At 35.1% G+C, this 21,093-nt stretch overlaps 2 protein-coding genes across 3 annotated transcripts; both read right to left on the bottom strand.

Moving 5' to 3' along the window:
* Window positions 1-2,672: 2,672 nt before the first annotated feature.
* Window positions 2,673-4,873, bottom strand: rgs13a (regulator of G protein signaling 13a). Its single transcript, XM_065269031.1, has 5 exons — window positions 4,725-4,873; window positions 4,568-4,609; window positions 4,410-4,471; window positions 3,929-4,095; window positions 2,673-3,836 (listed from the first exon to the last, which is right to left on the bottom strand). The coding sequence occupies exons 1-5, from the start codon at window positions 4,793-4,795 to the stop codon at window positions 3,651-3,653; spliced, it is 528 nt and encodes a 175-aa protein (XP_065125103.1). The 5' UTR covers window positions 4,796-4,873; the 3' UTR covers window positions 2,673-3,650.
* An 11,068-nt stretch (window positions 4,874-15,941) lies between these two features.
* rgs1 (regulator of G protein signaling 1) lies at window positions 15,942-18,445 on the bottom strand. Of its 2 annotated transcripts, none has more exons than XM_065265970.1 (4): window positions 18,188-18,445; window positions 17,868-17,947; window positions 16,906-17,072; window positions 15,942-16,754 (listed from the first exon to the last, which is right to left on the bottom strand). In XM_065265970.1, exons 1-4 carry the CDS (start codon window positions 18,283-18,285, stop codon window positions 16,578-16,580), a joined length of 522 nt encoding a protein of 173 aa, XP_065122042.1. In that variant the 5' UTR covers window positions 18,286-18,445; the 3' UTR covers window positions 15,942-16,577. The 2 variants fall into 2 exon arrangements, with proteins under 2 accessions (XP_065122042.1, XP_065122041.1); XM_065265969.1 differs by having other exon boundaries at window positions 17,868-17,928; window positions 18,188-18,311.
* Between the last annotated feature and the right edge of the window lie 2,648 nt (window positions 18,446-21,093).

A 21,093-nucleotide genomic window follows, 5' to 3' on the forward strand; every position in this document is an offset into this window, starting at 1 on the left:
GGCAAAAAGTGACGACGAGATGACTGACAAACAGCACCATGTGTCACAGACAGTTCAATAAATTCCGTCATTTACACCCATGCATCATTTGATTTCACTTATGTAGAAAGAATACATGCACTTCCCAACATATTCAACAAATTTTTTACATAAAAATTGTGTAATGTTGTCTTAATACACAATTTCTGGGTTGCAACACAGCCACGAGACAAGTCAACTGATGCTTATGCTATAAAGTGAATGAGAGACACGTAATTAAGTTCAGTCATGGTTTTACTTGCCGTACCTCTTTGGTAATCAAAACACTGACCCAGGTTCAGTTAGGCCTAAATGACCCCATGAACTTGCTGAGGATAAGGAGACTGATTTCAGAGCAGGACCAACACTGATCATCAGTCATGTGCTTTGAAGTAAATTCACATCATGTGACACTTCCTTAAATGTCTAAAGGAAATAAACAAGCACAGGCACCATATTCGGTGTAGCTATACTTCAGTGCTGCTGAAAGCACTGGTAAATGTTAAAATTAAATTACTTACATGCAGAATAAAATTGTATTTATCAGCTAACTAAGTAGTAACGTAACCACTAAGCCTTTTTTGTGGCGACTGTATGTTTATATTTGATTCTGTGAATGCAGAATATTGTGACTCTCCCTAAATGCACAACATCTACAGATGAGACATGCAAGCATGCCTTAAAACATACAGTACAGTGCGTCTGCGGTTAGTTTTCGCTTACGTGCATGTGTCTTTGGTCTTGTAGTGTTTGAATGTGCTGTCCTTTCCAGATCTCACAACCTACATTCTCTTGCTGTGTTTCCTATCTGTAAATCAAAAAGGGTGAAATCATCAAGGATGTGGCTTGCGTATGCTCTCGAAAACTTTGACTAGGCCTGACGTTTTTGTTGCCAGTCTGTGTCAGCGCAAGACACTCAGATATCATTATTGTGATGACTAACTACAAAAATTGGAAACACCAAAAATATGTCTGTAGATAAAGTTAACACGCATCTTTAAGATGCATGCATGAATGTTCCTGTACAATTAAAATAGGTATTTTATTAGGCTATCAAACTTTTAGGTGACACTGACACAGATCCTAAACAGCAGATTATAATATATATATCTGCTCTCTATGGGTCTTGTATAGCTCAGTGGTAGAGCATTGCATTAGCAAGGTTATGGGTTTGAACCCAGGGAAGACACATAATGATAAAATGTATATCTTTTGTGATGCAGTGTAAGTTGCTTTGGATAAAAGCACCTGCCAAAATGCATAGAATGTGAATGTTATAGATTTTTGGGTGGCCTCTTTGGTGGCAGTCTATATTATTAGGGTCAGAGAAAGATTTTTGGTTTGTGTTGATGTGAATTAATGAAAAAGATAAAAAACGTTTTTTTTTTTTTAAATGTATGTGCAGTCTATACAAATATTTACCATGGTACTCACACAGTTGTTGAAGTTAAACTAATTGCCATAAATCTATAGATTTCATATCTCACATAGCCATTCATATAGTAAGAATGGGCCCAACTGCAGGGTTTAATATGAATGAGCTCACACATTCAAATGACATTTACATTGCACATTGTGGTTAAAGTTGAAAGACAGTGAAAGTAAATAACTCAGAATTTTTCATACCACCTGACATGCCATAAACCTTTAAGATTTACCCTGTAATATGTTGCAAACTGTGGTTACATATAATGGCATTAGAAGTGAATTCCTCAGAACAATCACAGAGCACCTGACCTGCCAAAAAACCTACAATATTCTCGCTAAGGAAATGAAACACGCCTTTCCTGTCTATTAGAAAAATGAGACAGTTGTTTGTGATACCATGTTATAGTTTTGTCTTAAATGAGAGGTGAAAGACAGATACACCATAGCCTCAACTTCCTTACGTCTGCGATATTTGAAAAGTGTACGGTGACTAACACATTGTTTTTGTAAACAGGGAAGTGGTGACAGAAACGCAGACATCATCATGTGATGCTAAACCCCATCTCGATCATAAAACAGAAAGCAGTACTAAGAAGGGGATGTCCAATATAAATAGTCATCATTTTATTAAAAAAATTTCATGTGTTTTCGTGTGAATGGTTTATTACATATGGCCAAAAACATATTTTCAAGAAAGTTTCTAAAACTTTTAACCTTCTCAGGGTAATGTTTACTTTAGTTAGTTCCACTTAAGTTCACACATCTACTAACAGAAGAGCCACAGCGATAGCCTATAACAATGACTATGCACATATGGTTTTAAAAGCAAAAAGTATGCAGTTTTCATCAGTAAGCGATGTCCAACATATTGTATTGATTCAAGGACAACATTTTTGTAAAAAAAAAACCTAAACCCAAACCTAACCATATATAAACCCTAAAATCAGAGGAAAATGATAAATAAAAAACAAGAGTTTAGAAGTAGCTTATCCTGGTTGTGAAACAAAATGTAAACTTATTTCTGAAATCTGATTGGTTGATTGAAACATTATCCCAGGGTGAACATAATATTGTCCTGAGGACATCACTTGGCAAAATCATGACAGCCCCATTGCTCAAATATGTATGCCACTTGATTTTTTATGTTTGAAAGATGGGTTTAAAAGTGTCTGAAAATTTTTGGGTCTACTCATATTTTTGAATGAAATAAAAAACATGAACAACTATTATTTGAAATTCTTATTTGTTTATTAAATTATTAAATATCTTCAAAAAATGTACACAAAAAGATTGTTATACTGTAAATGACACAAAATAACAAATACAGGGAGCATATTTACTCATTTAGCATATGTGAAAATGACAAATGCCCTTTGTTTCAGGACAAATATTGTGTGTTTGAAAAGTAAAAATATCCAGTACTGGTTTGAAGCTGAATACTGAATAAACATTCGGTTAAATGTATTCAAAGTATTTCAGTTGGTAGGGGTGTTATACAGATATCAATTCTGTGCTGAAGAATACATGTCCAATAATATTGTTGCTCACTAAAATAATATAAAAAACATTACATTGTGAACATACAGACATTGAAATATCTTCAAATTGAGGGTCACAGGTTACAGTATTTCTGTCAGACAGTCCCTGCTTACTCCTATTTACATGCATCTCACCACACTCTTGCGATACAGTATACCTTCACACATACATTTATGACATTAGATGCTAAAAGTGGATAGTTTATGTTAAAGGAAGATACCATCCATGTTTACGAGTTGGGATTAGTTGTTCTCTGTCAAAGCCGTAGGTAACATGCAAACCCTTTAGCCCAAAAACTGATTGACAGGTGAGCAGGTGGTCCTTCTCCGTCCTCCAGGATTCCTAAGGACACAACAGCGTCTTTCCTACAAATGCAATGTGGTCACATGCATTTCCGACAACCACCAAATGTAGTTTAAGTGACCTGATCAAACCAAACGCCTCGGACCCCATAAGTATTTAGCACCATGTTGTAGCTCATAAACAGAACAACAGAAACAGCAAAGCTGTGTACCTAAGCTAATAAAAACAGTAGCTTATACAAGCGTTTATGTAGATCGGGATGATCTGTGCAATTCTTTTCAAAGTCCAGGCCTACACCTCATCCATTGTCCAGGCCATCTCAATGTTCATGTTCACATTCAAAGTCTCTCAGTTTTAGATGTTCAGACCTTTAACCTGTCTGAGACGGATTCCAGAAGAGATCTGTAGATGTCCGAGCGAAGGAACCTGGGATACGAATCCTTCTCCATTAAACCATAGACGATCTTCTGAGCATCATCGAAACACAGTCTGGTGGGAGCTTGAACGTTCTGTTTGATGAGGTCTCTCGTTCTGTGGTCGATGTTTATCTGTTTATCGAGAAAAGCGAAGATCATGTTACCAACTATGCATCACAGTATATCATTCAGTAAGCATGGAGATATCTTCACACCGTGCTTACCTCTTTGGGTGCTTCTGATTTGACGTAACGCTCAAATATCTTCTTGGCCCTTGAGTTCAGCCTGGAAGAATTCCTGATTTTTTTGAAGTCTTCACAAACCAGCCAAAATTCAATGTTCTCATCGCTGAACTCAGACTTGAGGAAACTGTGGAATGTTGCCATGCCATCTAAAAAAAAATTATAATAAAAATGATACGAGTGAATATGATGCTTTGTTCCTTTAACATGAGTTAATGCATCTATTTTGCATTAATGCAGCAACTGGTTTTTGCATTTTAGGTTTGCATTTTTTTCCATCCAACCAGTTCTCCCAGTTAAGTTTTGCTGGTCAAAAGTAATGCTATGCTCTAGACAAGCATCAAACTTTAACCAGCATGTAAATGAGCCATAGATGCTATGATAAAATGTATGCAAATATTTATTTCTAATTTGCCATACAATATGTTTAATGTATTAGATGCAATACAATGTAAGCACTTACACTTTGATCTAAGAAGGTTTTCCAGTGATTTGGACCATAGCATTGTCTCACTAGGGTTGAGTCTGTTTGAAAAAAGGAAAACAAGTGTAAGTTGAATACTCTTTGGTGGTTATACCATAAGAAAAAGCAAAAGTAAAAATAAAGTAAAAGTAGCTTACTTTGCTGACATCAGGCAACGAAAACGCCACTTGTCCAGTATCCTGAAGAGGAAAAATGTATCCAAATTAATCAAATGGCAAAAAGAAACCCACAATATATATTTAAAACAATATAAATACCAAACAGCACGTTTGTAGGTAAAAAACAAAAATGTACCTGGAGTTGACACTTTTATCCTCTTTGTTCATATTGTCCATTTCAGGTGAAAGTGACAGTATGGTTGGCATCTTAATGAAGAGTTGTCTGGTGTTGGAGCTTGCAGTTATCTTTCAGTTATTTCAGTTTATAAGAGCGGGATGTGCGTACAACCCATTTATATACAGTCTCGTATTAGCGTCATCACTTCACCACAAAGAGGAAGTCAACATGACGCTAACTAGCTGGGGCGCACGCAGAAGTCTGTCTTTCTCTGTATATATAAACTAGTCACACAGTGTCTTTGTGAATGCCGAGATGCAAATCAGACTGGAAAGTCTAAAGAGATAAGCAAATGTTGACATTCTCTTTTATTTACCACCTAGGAAAATACATAATAACCCTGCTTACTGTACTTTAATATATGCATAATGTTGTTTTGCTTGTGCCATCATAAATCATGCGGTGTATCGTAAAGACCATCTAAGACCATTCTGGTCTCTTTTCAGTATAATACAGCCAACAGGGTCAAGTTAAATGTCTTTAGCTAATCATTGTTACACTAAGAGCTAAGGTAATTCATGGAATTGCTGGGGGATTTTGTTGTGTTATGGCAGGAATATGATTTTGCAGAAAGCCTATTTTTCTCTAAGTAAAATGGCCCAAGAAGTCCCTGCACTTAGGGACGTTTACCAGAGGAAAAAAGGTATTGTCTACTTATGCAGTTCACGATGTCACATCTGAAAGCCCCATTCAAGTCAACAGTATCACTTCCGTTTTATAGTTCCCTGAGACCTCACTTATTCAGATCTGTCCTATTTAAATGTAGGGCCTAGAGACAACAAAAACAAATTGATTAAGGTATAGGCCTAATGCATATTACTACAAGTGCACTACTAAATGCAAAGCACCGGTCAATTGTCCTATACTAACTTACATCAATATCTATTCATAGGTTGAGCTTACATACTGTGCCATTTAAAACATTGCTTTTTTGGGTTGGGTGGTCTGACATGGTTCAATTAATGTTGTGAGTGGGTTGAACTAGAGGCAGGTTTTGCAAAACCAGGTTTGACTGTCCTTTGCAACTTTAGAAATTATGAGAACACAGCAACAATGCACTCTCATTTATTTTTAATGCTATTTTAAAGGTGCAGTGTGAGACTTTAAAGTATTAGTCAATTTTCTTGTAAAAAATCCAGATAATTTACCCCCCACCATGTCATGCAAAATGTTGATATCTTTCTTTGTTCAGTCGAGAATATTTTTTTTTTGAGGAAAACATTCCAGGATTTTTCTCATTTTAATGTACTTTAATGGACCCCAACACTTAACAGTTTTAATGCAGTTTAAAATTGCAGTTTCAAAGGACTCTAAGTGATACCAAATGAGGTAAGAGTCTTATCTAGCGAAACGATTGTCATTTTTGGCAAGAAAAATAAAAAAATGCACTTCAAAACAACAACTTCTCGTCTTCCTCCAGTCCTGTGACACGCCAGCGCGACCTCATGTAATACATCATCACGCCAAGAGGTCACAGATGACCTATATGAAACTACACCCCAGTGTTTACAAGTGTGGAGAAAGAGGACCGTTCCGACGTTGTTGTATGTGGAATGATACTAATTAATGTCTTTGTGTCAGTTTATTGTTTAAAATAGACGTTATTACGCAATTACGTGAGGTCGCGCTGGTGTGTCACATGAAATGAGTAAGAAGAGAAGTTGTGGTTTAAAAGTGAATTTTTTTTATTTTTTTTGCCAAAAATGACAAGCGTTTAGCTAGATAAGACCCTTATGCCTCGTTTGAGATCATTTAGAGTCCTTTGAAACTGCAATTTTTAACTGCATTAAAACTGTTAAGTGTTGGGGTCCATTAAAGTCCATTAAAATGAGAAAAATCCTGGAATGTTTTCCTCAAAAAAAAAAAAAAAAAACATAATTTCTTCTCGATTGAACAAAAAAAGACATCAACATTTTGGATGACGTGGTGGTGAGTAAATTATCTGGATTTTTTTTAAGAAATTAGACTAATCCTTTAAGGAGGATCTATTGACAGAAATGCAATATGAAAGGCATAACTATATTATCAGGGGTGTATAAAGACCTTATATAATGAACTGTATTGTTTTTATTACCTTAGAATGAGACGTTTTTATCCACATACAATGCGGGTCCCCTTATATGGATGTCGCTGCCGTGTTTCTACAGTAGCCCTAAACCAGAGGTAGGCAATGTCGGCCCTGGAGTGCCGATGTCCTGCAGATTTTGTAGTTTTTAGGTGACTCTTTAGACCTTGATTAGCTTATTCAAGTGTGCTTGATAAGAGCTGTAGCTAAGCTCTACAGGACATCGGCACAACAGGACCTTTAAAAAATGCTGAACCATTAATACATGATCATTGGGACAAATCTTAGATGTGAATTTAAATGGCCATCTGCGCAATATTTGATTATTAACTTAAAAGATATTCGATGTGTTGACACACTTTGGTCCTGCAGATGTAGCAGATGTAGCCTGTGCTTGAAGGAAAAAGCAAGAATGAAACTATATGTCTGCAGCTCAAATTGTATTCGGCCATATAGCTCGGTAGAGCATTGCATTAAAGGTTGTGGGTTCGATGCTGAATGCATGTAAATTATACTGCAGTTTCTTCTCAGAATGCACCATGCATTTGATAAGAAACACATGCAATGAGTGACCACTGATGTGTTTTTGAAATATTGTGAATGTTATAAGACTCAATATTCTCTGCATTTGTTCAGGAAAACAGACTGAGAATACATTTAGGTTTCCGAACACTCATTTGCATTTGGTTGGACAAACATACAGTATAGCCCCGCCTTCCAACTCACAGCACTGGTTTACCCAATGTTTGAAATTTTTGTATTTGGCAGACACTTAACCAAATCAACCTACAATGCATTCAATATACTGTATACATCTCTTATCAGTTTCTTTTTTGGGAATGAAATCCTTGAGTTTGCACTGCTCTACCAATTGATGCCAAGCCACTTATAAAGAGCAATGATAGCACCACACAGCCACACTTACACTTTTAGGGAAATACACTTCATAGTTACTTATATACTATAAAGTTTAGTTGGGATAGAGCAATTTTAATACGCAGAGTGATGCACTCAAGATTAGGAATTGTGGGGAATTGTGCATGTACTTATACGTGCTGTACTGTACATGCTGAACAATGTCATTTGCATGGTTCGGTTGGTTGGCTTGCAGAAAACTGATGTCTTGAATGACATCGATACTTTCACTATTCAAATAAGCAAAAACATTTCTTATAATTCAACCAATGTGTCATTTACAAGAGACTTGTTTAAATTAAGTCCCACTAGCTTACCTAAAATTGCAGCATGAGAATTTCTTACAGTGCCTGCATAATACACAAGCAAGCATCATTGTTTGGGAAATTTTTGAAAATTCTTTGAGGTTTCATTATTTGCAGCTGTAGCCGTTACATCTTTCAGACAAGTAACACGTTTAAGAATAAAGCGTGAAGTAGTGAGTAAAAATGAAACTGTCAGAGAGGAAATGGCATGCATTATTGTATTTCATCATTTTATCTGTGAAATATCATTTACATTCAGTGGTTAATTGAGTAACTTTGTTTGTGTAACTAAAGGCTTGCTTCACATCTAGCGTCTGACCCACAAACTGTTCATATTAACAAATTAGTGGATGAAAAACCTCGTCTTTCCTGGTTCTAAATGCTAATTCGACGATAACTAAGTTTTAGTCATGCTGACATACACTTGATACAGTAATAAACGCTATGACGCAAAACACCAGTTCATCTGCTTGGTATATCATCATTGCACAGCACCCATAGGGCTTAATAATATTTTATGTGTCAGTCAGGTACTATATTCATATTCTAGTGGAACAATGACACTATACATTTGTTCAAAGTAAAAAACAGCACAGTTTTTCAAAATTTAACTATGTTCTTACCTCAACTTGCATTAATTAATACATACCTACAAATGCGTGCACTTTTAATCTTTGTACAGCGCTTCTTGAATGTGTTAGCATTAAGCCCCATTTATTCCTATGGCTCCAAACAAAAGTTTTATTTTGTGCCACCATACTTACTCGTGTAACTACTCATGTAACAGCCCATCCTCACCCCATGGCGTCAATATTTGACGCCACTTGACCATGCGTCAATATGTTACGCGGAGGGTATACCCTTCGCGTCATTTTTTGACGAACTGGGGACTTCAATACTATTGAGTCCGTTGCATTCTCTTTCCTATTTTCGTACCATTTTCTTACCATTTTCGCGTCGGTTTAGGGTTAGATTTACATAATGACATCCCTACCCAAACCTATCCCTAACCCCAATGTCAGGCGACAACTGTTTAATTTCGCGTACCTAATAGTATTGAAGTCCCCAGTTCGTCAAAAAATGACGCGAAGGGTATACCCTCCGCGTAACATATTGACGCATGGTCAAGTGGCGTCAAATATTCTAAATTCATCCCTGTTGGGAGCCATAGGAATGAATGGGGCTAGGCTAAATGCTAACACATTCACGAGGCGCTGTACAAAAATTTAAAGTGCATGCCTTGAAAAAAGATAGGGATGTATTCATTTGTCTAAGTTGAGGTAAGAACATAGTAAAATATTATTTCCTTTAATAAAATGGTGTTTTAAGTGCCTTTCTGTTCCCTGAATATGTTATGTAACCATTTTATTCAAACAATTTGGCACTTAAGGCTGTAATATATTGGAAATATATTGTTGCAGGTACCCTACTGCATACCGTGCCTACAGTAACAACAACCTTGCTGTTATTACATTCATAAAGAAGCACGTCGGACACGTCCTCACCTTATCTCCGTTATCAAAAGTCATTTGCATTAGCCTATATTGTTTTTTAACCAAGGTAAAAGTTTCACAATAGATGTAAAATGAACTAAAAGTGCAGGCATGAACATACTCGTACTTGATTCTAAATACTTGCCTTAATACTTTTAGATTAATTCAGGACTAGGCCGTAGTTATAGGACATTTAAGAAGTTTACAAAAAACAATACTGGCTTGCAATCAAAACAATGAAAAGATGTAAAGATATGTCATTGCAAGAATTTTTTTTTAAATTAATGCAACTCAAACATGCATTTTAGTCTGGGACTAGGATAAACCCCCTCCGGGAAACCACCCCTTATTCTTAAAAGCGTATTCCACAGACTTACTATCACACCCAGACAAAACGTACAAGAAAGTACAAAAGTTGTTAATGAAAAGGCGGTACCTTTTCAAAATACACAAAAGTACCTAAAGGTACAAGTTTAAAAGGCAGCGTCCAAGTGACCACATTTGTACCTTTAATTCTGAGAGTGTAGCAACACAAAGCATCCCACAAACCTGGGGGTGGGCCCTTGATTTTAACTTGTTGTGGTAGCCAACCACTCCGACCACACAACATTCCCCTGACGACCACCCACAACTTAACGTCATACTGGTGACTAGTCAGGTGACAATCTGAAAATATACAAATGCATTTACCTTGACAACAAGATAATAGCACAGATTATACTCAAGTTAAGATAATAAGAGCCTGTGGAAATAACTCTGTCATATGGCAACACGAGCCTTCTAACATCATGCCTTCTGAAATTTCATATTATCACGTCATGAAAGCTATTGTTTCCTATTTGAATATGAACGAGTACTGAAAATGTGATAAGAGAGTAAGAGGAAGTTGCTATGGCATACATTAGGACACCCACATAGAAGAAGCACATGTACCCTGCTGATGTCTCAACCACCAAGCCGCTATAAAGAGCATTAACCAAAGCCAAAGTTAAGAGCTGTTAACCCTTAACCATCTAGCTTAGTTTACTCAGACTTATTGTTGTTAATGTTAAAGGGACTTTAAAATTAAAATTCAGGAAAAAACATGAATTGTTCCAAACCTGCTAACTACCTTTAATGGGGTACAAAAGGAGATGTTAAGCAGAATGTTGATTGACAACCTAGGTCAACATTTTGTTTTACTGTATGGAAAAATAAGCATGATTTTAAATTTTTCCTCTTGTGCATAATGGAAAAAAAGTCATATGGGTCAAGCACTGATTCTTACTGATACATTTCACTTGTATCCCAGGCAACTGAGTGTATTGAATTTAATGGAAACTTTTATGACACTTGACCAAAGTCAGGAGGGATATTTCTTTATTCCTGTATTTATATTATAATGCCTAAATACAATAAAAAAAAATTTAAAGTTAAGAAAAATTACAAGTAAATTTCTTAAATAAAGAAAACTTTTAATAAATAATTTTTTTATTCCAACCAGACTATCATTTCCTTCAATACAGAAAGAAACTTTAAACTTGCGTGGTGTGTGGTGTCAATACAGTACTTTGCTGGAATGGAAAGTCACCCACACCAGGGGCACAGTTTCCGAGGGGGATGGTGGGAGGTAAGCCCCCCAACATTCAAAATTAGAAATTGCAACCCGCAGTATTTATTCAGTGATTAATGGAAACATTGTTGACATTATCGCCACAACCCCTCACAATGTTAAAAAACAAATCTGGGCCCCTAACCATTACAATATGCTGTCTGCACAATGACTTGCACGGATAAAACTTTTAATTTCTGTTAAATACTCTGGTACACTGAAAAAGTGATTTGTTGTCTCGTATTATGATTTGTAGATTTCACCTTAAATATTTTTAACATTACTTAGCTAAAATACATTGTTAATGCAACACAAAAAGAAATTACAAGGTATAAAGTATGCATAAATTATATGGACAAATCTTAAGTACACAAATTAAGTAAACATATCACAAATGTCAAGTCCAATGAAAATAAAATTATCAGTAAAAATGCTGTGAGGAATGAATAATAAATAGTCAAAATATTCCAGCGCAAGGGTATAATTCATTACGGGCAGAATATTTTGACTATTTATGTTTCTTCAAACAATAAGATGGATGATTGAAATAGTTGTTAATAAGAGGTGTATTTAAGTTGTATTTAGTTTTTTTAAAATGTGTTTTGTTGTAAATTATAGTTTTCTGTGAAGTCATCGTTCAGGTAATTAATGTTTAAACCTTTCCAACACATTACATTTCTCTCCACAATAAAGATGCACATATGAAATGCGGTTTAATATGTGAAGTAAGTCTATTTAGTTACATAAAATCAGCCATGAAGTCTTTTAATACTCTTATAATTTTATCCGTACACTAGGCCTATATGGACACCATGTTAAATGACTGTAACAATTTAAGTAGTCATGAGCATATTAAGTAAAGGTTGGGTAAACTCAAATATCTGTGCATACAACAAAATTTTTCTTGTTATTTTTCAATAATAATGTATATATTTTAAGCAATAATTATAATAACACAGAAATTTTGTAGTATATTTCCTAAATCTGGATCGTTGCTTTTACTTTTTGCACTTCTACAGTATCTTTCAACGAACCTAAAATTTCAATTGTTTGTGTGATCTTTGACTGTCCATTGGAGAATGGCAACAGTAGATAGTTTAACTGTAAGGAGAACACCAATGAAAGGGCTCGTTTGAATCTATGCGGTGTTCTACTACAGAAAATCATTTATTGTAATTCTCTATCGCCACCACGTGGCCAAGCATGTGTATGCATTCAAAATGACCAATACAGGGCCTCAAATGGGTTTTCCGAACTTTGGTTGCCTACAAATGTGAAAAAATCTGAGGTGTTTAGTACTTATTTATATTTTTTATTTTAATGAAATACATTTTTCAAATATCTGTATACTTAAACTTAAAGTTTTTTTTTAGTTCGCTACATTCTAAAGCAAAATATCATATTTTAAGTCCAAGTCATTTCATATTAAATTAAATTTACTTTATTTTACTTGAGTATTAATAAGAAAAGCACTACTTTTTATGTACTTAAGTATTTAAGGGTAAAAAAATATTTTTGAAATGTAGTTGAGTGAAAAGTACATGACCTGAGATGGTGCCACGGGGCCCCGGTTTAAGAACATTTTATAAAATAAATGAATGTATTATAAATTCTGTATACTTAAATCTTTAAAAAGTAAGGCTACTAACCAACAGCACTACATTGAATAATTTAATATGTTTTGTTTAATTCAAAATTTAAAGGGGACATTTCACAAGACTTTTAAAAAAATGTCAAATAAATCTTTGGTGTCCCCAGAGTACATAGCTCAAAATACCCCATATATAATTTATTATAGCATTTTAAAATTGCCACTTGCCACGTGTGTTCTTTTAAATGCAAATGAGCTGAACTCAGTGGCAGTGCCGTGGTTGGATAGTGCAGACTAAGGGGCGGTTTTAATGACCTATTTTTTCACATGCTTAAGAATGGTTTATCAAAACTAGGGTTGTTCTTGCTGCAACGTGATTTCACAAAGTTCCTTGGGATAATCACGGAATTTTTCTGTGGCATTTTCACAGATTGATTACTCAACTGCTTTTTCCTATTTTCAAACCATTGACGCTTCGGTTTAGGGTTAGATTTGGTGTTTGCGTTAGTATGTCACTTTAACTATTGATTTATACCATTTTTTCTGATTTATTCTTTTATATTTTCTAAACTTTAAACAATTCGTTGCCTGGCGTTAGTGTTAGAGTTGGGTTTGGGTAAGAATGTCATTTCATTTCATGAATCGACAATGGTAAGAAAATAGGACAAAACAGTTGAGTAACCAATCCGTGAGAATGCCACGGAAAAAGACAGTCCATAGCAGGGCCACGGAAAAATGCGGAGATCTGTGAGAATGCTACGGAAAAATTAGCAAAACATGGAAAAAAGTCAGATTTTCATGATATGTCCCCTTTTGGAATGTTTTACGTCATAAATTTTCTTTGGGGGGAGGCATGAAGGGATGCACCATATAAAAAGTGGGCCGCAAGCTGAAAAAGTTTGAGAACCACTGTGATAAAGTACAGACACTTGAGTAGTAAGTTAAAATACTTCACTACTTAAAACCTCTGGAAGTTCACCGTTCTTTTAAAATTTCGGAAATTGTATATTTTCTGTTATTTTTTGGTTGCCAAATGAGCAGCATTCCTGTACAAAGCAATACGTTTTACCTGCACGCTCTTGACTTCTGTCCATCACAGGCTTGTTTTGGAATCATCATAGAGGCCGGCTGAATAAAGTTTATACTAACTTATCCATAGTAGTGGCCTTTTCCTGTTTAGTTCTTATAGTCGCTGTACTAACACAGGATGCGACAGTTAGTCGATGTTGTCCCCTCTTCCTCTTTCACTCTTATTTTAAATTATTATTATTTTATATCTTATTTTACTATATAGTAGGCGAAACGCAGTAGGCATGTCCGAATTTATAGACCTACTACTTCCAGCAAGATCCCGAAGTGTTCATTCGAAGGACCCTTTACTATCCTGTGAGCCCCCGGGCGTTGTTTTATTAAAAAATGTCCGTAAGCGGTAACATGGCTCAATTTAAATGCAAAAACTTATATTAAACCACTGTCCCTTGTGGTTAAATTGCAATAGTTTAACATCATTCCAAAAAACTTGTTGTTGACGTGTATGTCACATGATGTATACATGGCGAATGTAATGTAGTACGTCTGAATTTATTCATACTATATAGTACCTATTGTTTAAACAGTCGATGAGTACTTCATCTAATTCATTACCTACTGTTACAATAAAGGATTTCGGACACAGCCCTTGATTCTTTTGCCATCGTCATCGCTCTGTGAAGAATACGTATATGTGCAGGTGCATAGTGTTTCCTTACAAAGTTACATCGCCATCTACTGGCCTAGCATGCATTTACAGCATTTGACCATTTTTGTGTATATGTGGATATTTTGACAGTGTTGTCATGTGAACATGAAATTTTTCTGTTTTTCCATTTCACAAAAAACAATTTGGTGGACGCTCTGTCTTAAAGTACAAAGAAATAAAACGAACACATAACAAAAACTATTTGAACATTTACCACATATTTCCACAGAGCACGTTGTGTTGCCTCCGTCAATTCCACAATCCACCTTTTTAAGCACGACGCTACGTCCAAAGAGTGAATTGAAACGCACACCATCAGAAACGTCATACAGTACACAACGTTGGTGACAGATGTGAGAACAAGTCATATATGCAATGCTTTTATTGGGCATTCACTTATTTTCTTTTGAGTCATCCTTTCCTGTATGTTAGACAGTGAACATGAATGAGTAATGACAGAAAAGAGATGGCACTCAGTTCAAGTGCTGTGTCCTCAAGTGTGTTGAAATGAGTATAGTGTACAGTCATTGGAACTCATTTACCAGTGGAATCCACCGCTTTTGTGTAACTGGTGGTACACTCGACAAAACTGTATTGCTTATTATGCAGTTTATACACTGCTGAGGCAACATGATACTAGATTAAATATATGCATTTACAGTACAAACTCGTGTTTCGGTAATGAGAACTAAAAAGTTGTCTAGGTACTATGACAAACAAAATTTCAACTTCTATCTGGAGAGAAAAAATAAGAACTGCTTACCTGGTAGCCATCTTAAGTATCACAGTCAATTATGTCCCTTCCAACTATTTTTTTTTTAAATGTTAGTTCCTTGAGGGCTTAAACAATGATTGAAAATTGTTGCGGAGGATGAGAAAATTGGTCTTGCACACATTTATATTCCTTATTATTGTCGCTTCATTTACCAATGATCACCAAACACCACATGTTTCTTTACTGTAAATGTTTATAACATGCACTGAAGCTGTTTTTTTAGATTTTTTAATTATAAATATTTCCATGTCAAAGAACCCAAATCCAGTCATGGACACGTTGCGGTAATGAAAATTTTCCCCATAAATGTGGAAAAACAACAAAATTGGTTTGTATGATGTCATTTGAATGTGCAAAATAGTACATGAAGAGATGTTTGTAACTCTTATTTTGATACTCTTACTTTGCATTTACTTTTTTTTATCAAAATGTTTCATGAGTCTAATTTCGCAAGCATCACCAAAATAGTATACGTGGTGTTTTGTTTAAACCTAACCGGCTTTTAAATTATATTTTTGTCAAATAACCAAACATCATGTTTTATGACTTTATATGTCATATTGCACTATACAATTAAGGGACAATGCAAACAATAAACAAATATTTTCATAATTTTTTATTGTTTTTTTTTCTTTTATCTTTTATATAAGGATCTTCAGTTTACATAGTTTTTTAAATAAATATCATGAATTTCCTCCTGACAGTCATGACAACATCATTCATAAGAAAAACAAACCAAATATATTTGCAAAAAAAAAAAAAAAAAACATAAAAAAGAAAATTACATTATCATTTATATTAAACATTGCTTGGTAATTAACATCTCCATAAATTGCACTGTTAAATAAGTGAAGTGTAGATGTATTGGCTGTACAAGTTAGAGAAATTAGAAAAAATCTATAGTTTTGTGCAGTTATTGTCTTGAAATTCTTAATCACTGTTTCTCAAAAGTGTTTATAACAAGGAAAACAAGGAACTGGCTGAATTAGTTCAGGCCCATAACACAACAAATAAATCCTACATAGGATGATTTGTGAAGTATTTTTGTGGTGCATCAATATTTTTACATTACACTGTAAAATCAACATATAGCTCTTTATATAAAAGTGCATAAAATTCAGAAAAGCCCAAATGTTACAAACATTATTTAGAGACATTTACTGTATGTAGGACATGCATTAGGGGTCTGTCAGTTTATTACTTCAGATTTGATGTTTACGGTGAAACGATGAAACTAGAGCTATTTCAGTCCAAAACTAATAAAGATCGTGCTTACCAAATATAAAATTTAAATTTACAAGTCATTACTGGCAATAGTAACAGTGTACCATTATGAAGTCAGCTATTGTCGTGCTTTTGCAGAATGGCCCTGTAGATGTCAGACTTCAGAAACCTGGGATAGCAATCCCTCGACATTAGACTGAAGATGTGCTTCTGTGCGGCATCAAATGAGTTCAGGTTTGGCTCTGAGATGTTGTTTGTTATGTTTGATCGAGTCCCAGAATCAATGTTGACCTGAAAATCACAATTAAAAAACATAAAAAAACTATTTTATGATAAGCACATTCTGCGTTTTGCATGGTTGTTATAAAAATTCAACATATCAAAAAGCTCTCTAATTGACTTTTAAAGAGCAAGTATTAAAAGTGTTTATCAGGTGTCTTACCTGTCTGGGTGCGTCAGTTTGCACAAACTCAGTGTAGATTTGGTTTGCCATGCTGATCATCTCTGGTGCACTCGTGATCTTTTTGTATTCCTCACATGCCAGCCAGAAGAGAATATTTTCCTCACTGTATTCTGACTTTAGGAATTCCTGGAAAGCCAACTGTCCCGCTGCAACACAACACAAGAAATATTTGAGATTAGCATAAAAAAAGAAACTGCATAATATTTAAAAAATATACATTTTGAAGTATATACCATAACACTAAAATGCATAAAAATGGAGGAAACACAAAGATATATATATAAGTAGGAGTAAATTTGTTTAATGGTCTTTAAACTGCATGAAGTGATTGAAATGTATCGCCACATATATTGTTTTTTATTACCTGCAATTACATTCACAAAGAATGTAGCATTTCTGGGCCAGTGTAAAGTAAAATGTTTGCAAATACTTACTTTGCAAACTTATTTTATTAAACATTTGCATTATGCTCATCAATCCCCAGCACCTGACAGCTCATATGCATGTTAATCCTGCAGTATTTACTCAGGCTTTCATAAACAGGCAAGCAACAAACAAACTTCAAAAAAAGTCTAAATGTTTTCTAACTTTTGTTAATGTTTAAGATACACATTTAAAACTTAGCACTGGCAAGGATAGAAAAGATAAACTTTTTAATCCTTAGGAATCAGACAGAATCTTTAAAACAAATATTTAAGATTTTCTGCAGTGAATTTATATTAAATGGCAGCCAACATCAGAAATATATGTTTATGAAGATTTAGCCCTACAGCACAAATATAAATAAGTTATAAAACGCTGTATCAACAAAGTCAAAATGCCCACTGTTTGCAAATTTTTACCGAAAATATTCCAAAAATGAACATTAGGCCTAAAATGGTTGTTTTATGCATTAGTATTATCAGCTAAAGATGGACTTTAAGCATGAAGGACTTTCTTACATCTAGAGTCCAGAAGCTTCTCGATAGACTCGCCCCAGGAGTCCACATCGTCCACAGGCTCCTGAGAAAAGCAACAAAATCTACCCTTGAAAATTACATGGAGATTCATCACCGGTGACGCTAATTGTGCTAAAGATTTTAAATGTATTACAAAATCATTTCACACAAATGGTCAAAAATATGTGTGAGGCCTCATGACCCTTACATGAAACCAAATCCGTCTATAAGTCAACATAAAATAAATTAAATGAATGATTTTTTTTTTTGAAATCATTTAGTATCAAGTACAGCGATTGAATTAATAGTAATCAAGGACTCACTTTATAGCCATCTCTCCTATCGGCGTCCGCAGCATCAAGTCCGCTCCTGTGTCTGCCTCTATATGACTCTGGAGGGGTCTGAACACATTCACTGCCATGAATGGAACACATGGAAATCAGCATGCAAAGCTATGGGCAGGATCACCTCCTCAGTTTGTAAGGTCACAGAGAAAACATCTTCACCACTCGGATGATGGCCTGGTCATCGATGAAAAAAGAAACTTGTGGTTTATGGCTGAACGTGGAAAATTGTGTTGATGTTTAGAAGAAAGCATCATTGTGCTGTGTTCACCTGGTATATCACCTGTGATATCACCTGTGAAAGAAACAATCAAATAAAAACCAGATTAAAAATACATAAAAACTACATTAAAGAAAATATCAAATAACTTCTAACAAATAAAAAATGTATTAAATGCACAAAAAAATGCATGCAATTCTGGATGCAATATAAGTTAATGTGGACCACTGAGTAAAGTAAATAAAACTGGTCATTAAAAGGTGACTGATTCGAGCCTTAAAAGGAGCGTGCCTACGTAAAAAATGTGTATTTAAACTTAATCTCATGTTGCCTCGGGCGAATTGTAATAAAGGAACAGTTAGTTTCTTTGCATGAAAGCGGCTGCTAAAAATCTTTTCAGTTTATGAGACACAATTCTGTTTGCTTTTAACAGCCTAATTTAAACATTTGTACATTTTCTGTAGAAAAGTAAAGTGAGGGTGTTGGGACATGTAGTTAAGGTGTTTTAGTGGTTATTAGTGCATTGCTATGGGCGTTCCGGGTCTAATGCCCCCACCCCATCATCAGTGCAACTCTACGGGTTATTTTCATTTGTTTACAGTTCCCATAAATCACTTACTGTAACCTAAATATGAAGAGTTACTTGTCCTAGCAAACATGCCTTTGTACACAATCGGCAGGCTGGAATCCATTGTTTTTGCATTTGAGCATCTAGGGCTAGCCACCCTCCTGGGGCAGTTAAGGGTTAACAAAAGCTCCAGTAAAGATGGTTGGTACCACATCAACACCTGCCCGTGTAATGGTCCAGGTGGGAGTCTATTAGATCATCACCACATTTATTCACAATATTGAAATGACAGGATGAAAATCCTACCATAAACAAATGGGATGTGGCTGAAATAGGCCTATATCTGGCCATTTGCGTATTATTTAAGATCCAACCCTTTGTCTGATATCATATCACAGGTATCATATCTCCTGCTAAATTTTCCATCATAAAACCTTAACCGTTTTAGACATACTGTATCAGTCTGTTTAGATGGCAAGATTTAAAAGGCATCTGCTGACATGTTTATAAGTGTGGGCTTTTTTTGGTCCAGTGTAGACTTTGATGCAACAATGTAAATGGATACTCAAGGCTATCCCTCAATAATAAAGAAAATGTGATTTTGAATATTGTGAAATCAAGGGGTTGAACATGAAAGGTACAGAGTCATTATTACGGCAAATTAAGAGGTGAGTGGAAAAATTTTATGTACACTTCCTACCGCAGATTGTCATTTGATTTATGGATAGCTCCTGGTTTGAGGTCGGAAATGGAACAGAACAGCCTTTTACTCAATTTACTCAGTTTTGGAACTCAAACTCAAAACTGATTTATTCATCATCTAGACGCCATCACAGTAAACAATGATCTTTACCTGATCAATTCTGAGCTCTGCTTTAATATTGTCTTAGTATGTCAGTGTGGCCATGTAAATGTGCAGAAGCAATGGAAAATCCTCTGCTAGATTTGCATGCATAATGACTTACACATGGCCAAGAGAATTTGGTTTCCAAAAAGGCTGGCAGGGGTGAGGGCAAGCTCACCTGTGTTTACTCCTGAAATCAAAATCGTTCATTCACTTCAAAACACACGTACATACATGTAAGCTTTTTTCTCCTTTATATTCTGTCTTTGTGTTCATGCACAACTTTTAAGTTTTGATATGTTACAACAATTGTATTAATTCAAAAGAGCAGTAGCCTATTAGCTGCAGGGGCTATAGAGAAGAAAATCAGCATTTAAAAAGAAAATCATATTTGTATATTTCCTGACTCGATAAAATTAAGTTTAATGCATTGTTACATTTACATTAGGCAGTGAAGTGTGCTTGCAGATGAAAACAATCTTGTTGAAGACTGACTCATTTGTCTATGTGATTTGTTTGTAGCACCTGTGTAGGCATGTGTGTGTGTGACGTATGTTCGGCCCCCTAGCACATTTGTTTAAAAGAGTCAAGGAGATCAGGCAATCCCTTTGTTAATCTCAACAACATGAAAATACATGAAACTAACAAATATATTTTCTTTAACCTGTTAAAGAATGTTTAATGAATCATGCACCCTGTAAGCTTATTTTAACTTTTCAAAAAATACCAAATAAGTAATAAAACGGCAGCGTTACACTTGTATTTCTAAGTATTTTTACATGTTTTATTAACTTCAAACAATTATTTGTCAAAATGTTACTTACTCTATGAGCCAGCAGGGGGAGCTGTGGTTGTTAAATGAACTTTTTGCAGTACAGCAAAAGAGTCTCAATGTGCAACACCCCTGCCTCTCTTATAGGCGTGAACAAGGATGAATTTGTTACCGGTGCCATATCCTGTGCAAAAAAAAAACATCTTCACATTGTCGTTATGGTCTCATGCAAACAAAAGTTTTACATTCCTGTGTGTTAATTTTGACTGAAGGCTTATATTAACTAGACTGACTTGGTTGCATGGTGTCTTGCTGTATTCTATAAATTTCTTTCTTCCAGACAGAGCGTAGCTTTGTAACTTGATTCATGTTTTTGTATATATACCTCATTTAGTTAAGTAAATACAACTGTTTCAGTTGAAGACACTGTAATTCATTACAAAAATATTGCATGATGTTTTTTAGACAGACAGTAATATTG

The sequence above is a fragment of the Paramisgurnus dabryanus genome, chromosome 6, assembly GCF_030506205.2.
Source record: "Paramisgurnus dabryanus chromosome 6, PD_genome_1.1, whole genome shotgun sequence".
NCBI classification, from domain to species: Eukaryota; Metazoa; Chordata; class Actinopteri; order Cypriniformes; family Cobitidae; genus Paramisgurnus; species Paramisgurnus dabryanus.

Excerpts from the sequence above, each read along its gene's own strand:
- rgs13a (XM_065269031.1), bottom strand. The coding sequence starts at position 4,795 with ATGCCAACCATACTGTCACTTTCACCTGAAATGGACAATATGAACAAA. Across the intron at positions 4,472-4,567 it reads CGTTGCCTGATGTCAGCAAA|ACTCAACCCTAGTGAGACAA; the intron begins GTAAGCTACTTT and ends TTTTTCAAACAG. Across the intron at positions 3,837-3,928 it reads AATCAGAAGCACCCAAAGAG|ATAAACATCGACCACAGAAC; the intron begins GTAAGCACGGTG and ends CTCGATAAACAG.
- rgs1 (XM_065265969.1), bottom strand. The coding sequence starts at position 18,310 with ATGCTGATTTCCATGTGTTCCATTCATGGCAGTGAATGTGTTCAGACC. Across the intron at positions 17,929-18,187 it reads ATAGGAGAGATGGCTATAAA|GAGCCTGTGGACGATGTGGA; the intron begins GTGAGTCCTTGA and ends TGCTTTTCTCAG. Across the intron at positions 17,073-17,867 it reads GAAGCTTCTGGACTCTAGAT|CGGGACAGTTGGCTTTCCAG; the intron begins GTAAGAAAGTCC and ends GTTGTGTTGCAG.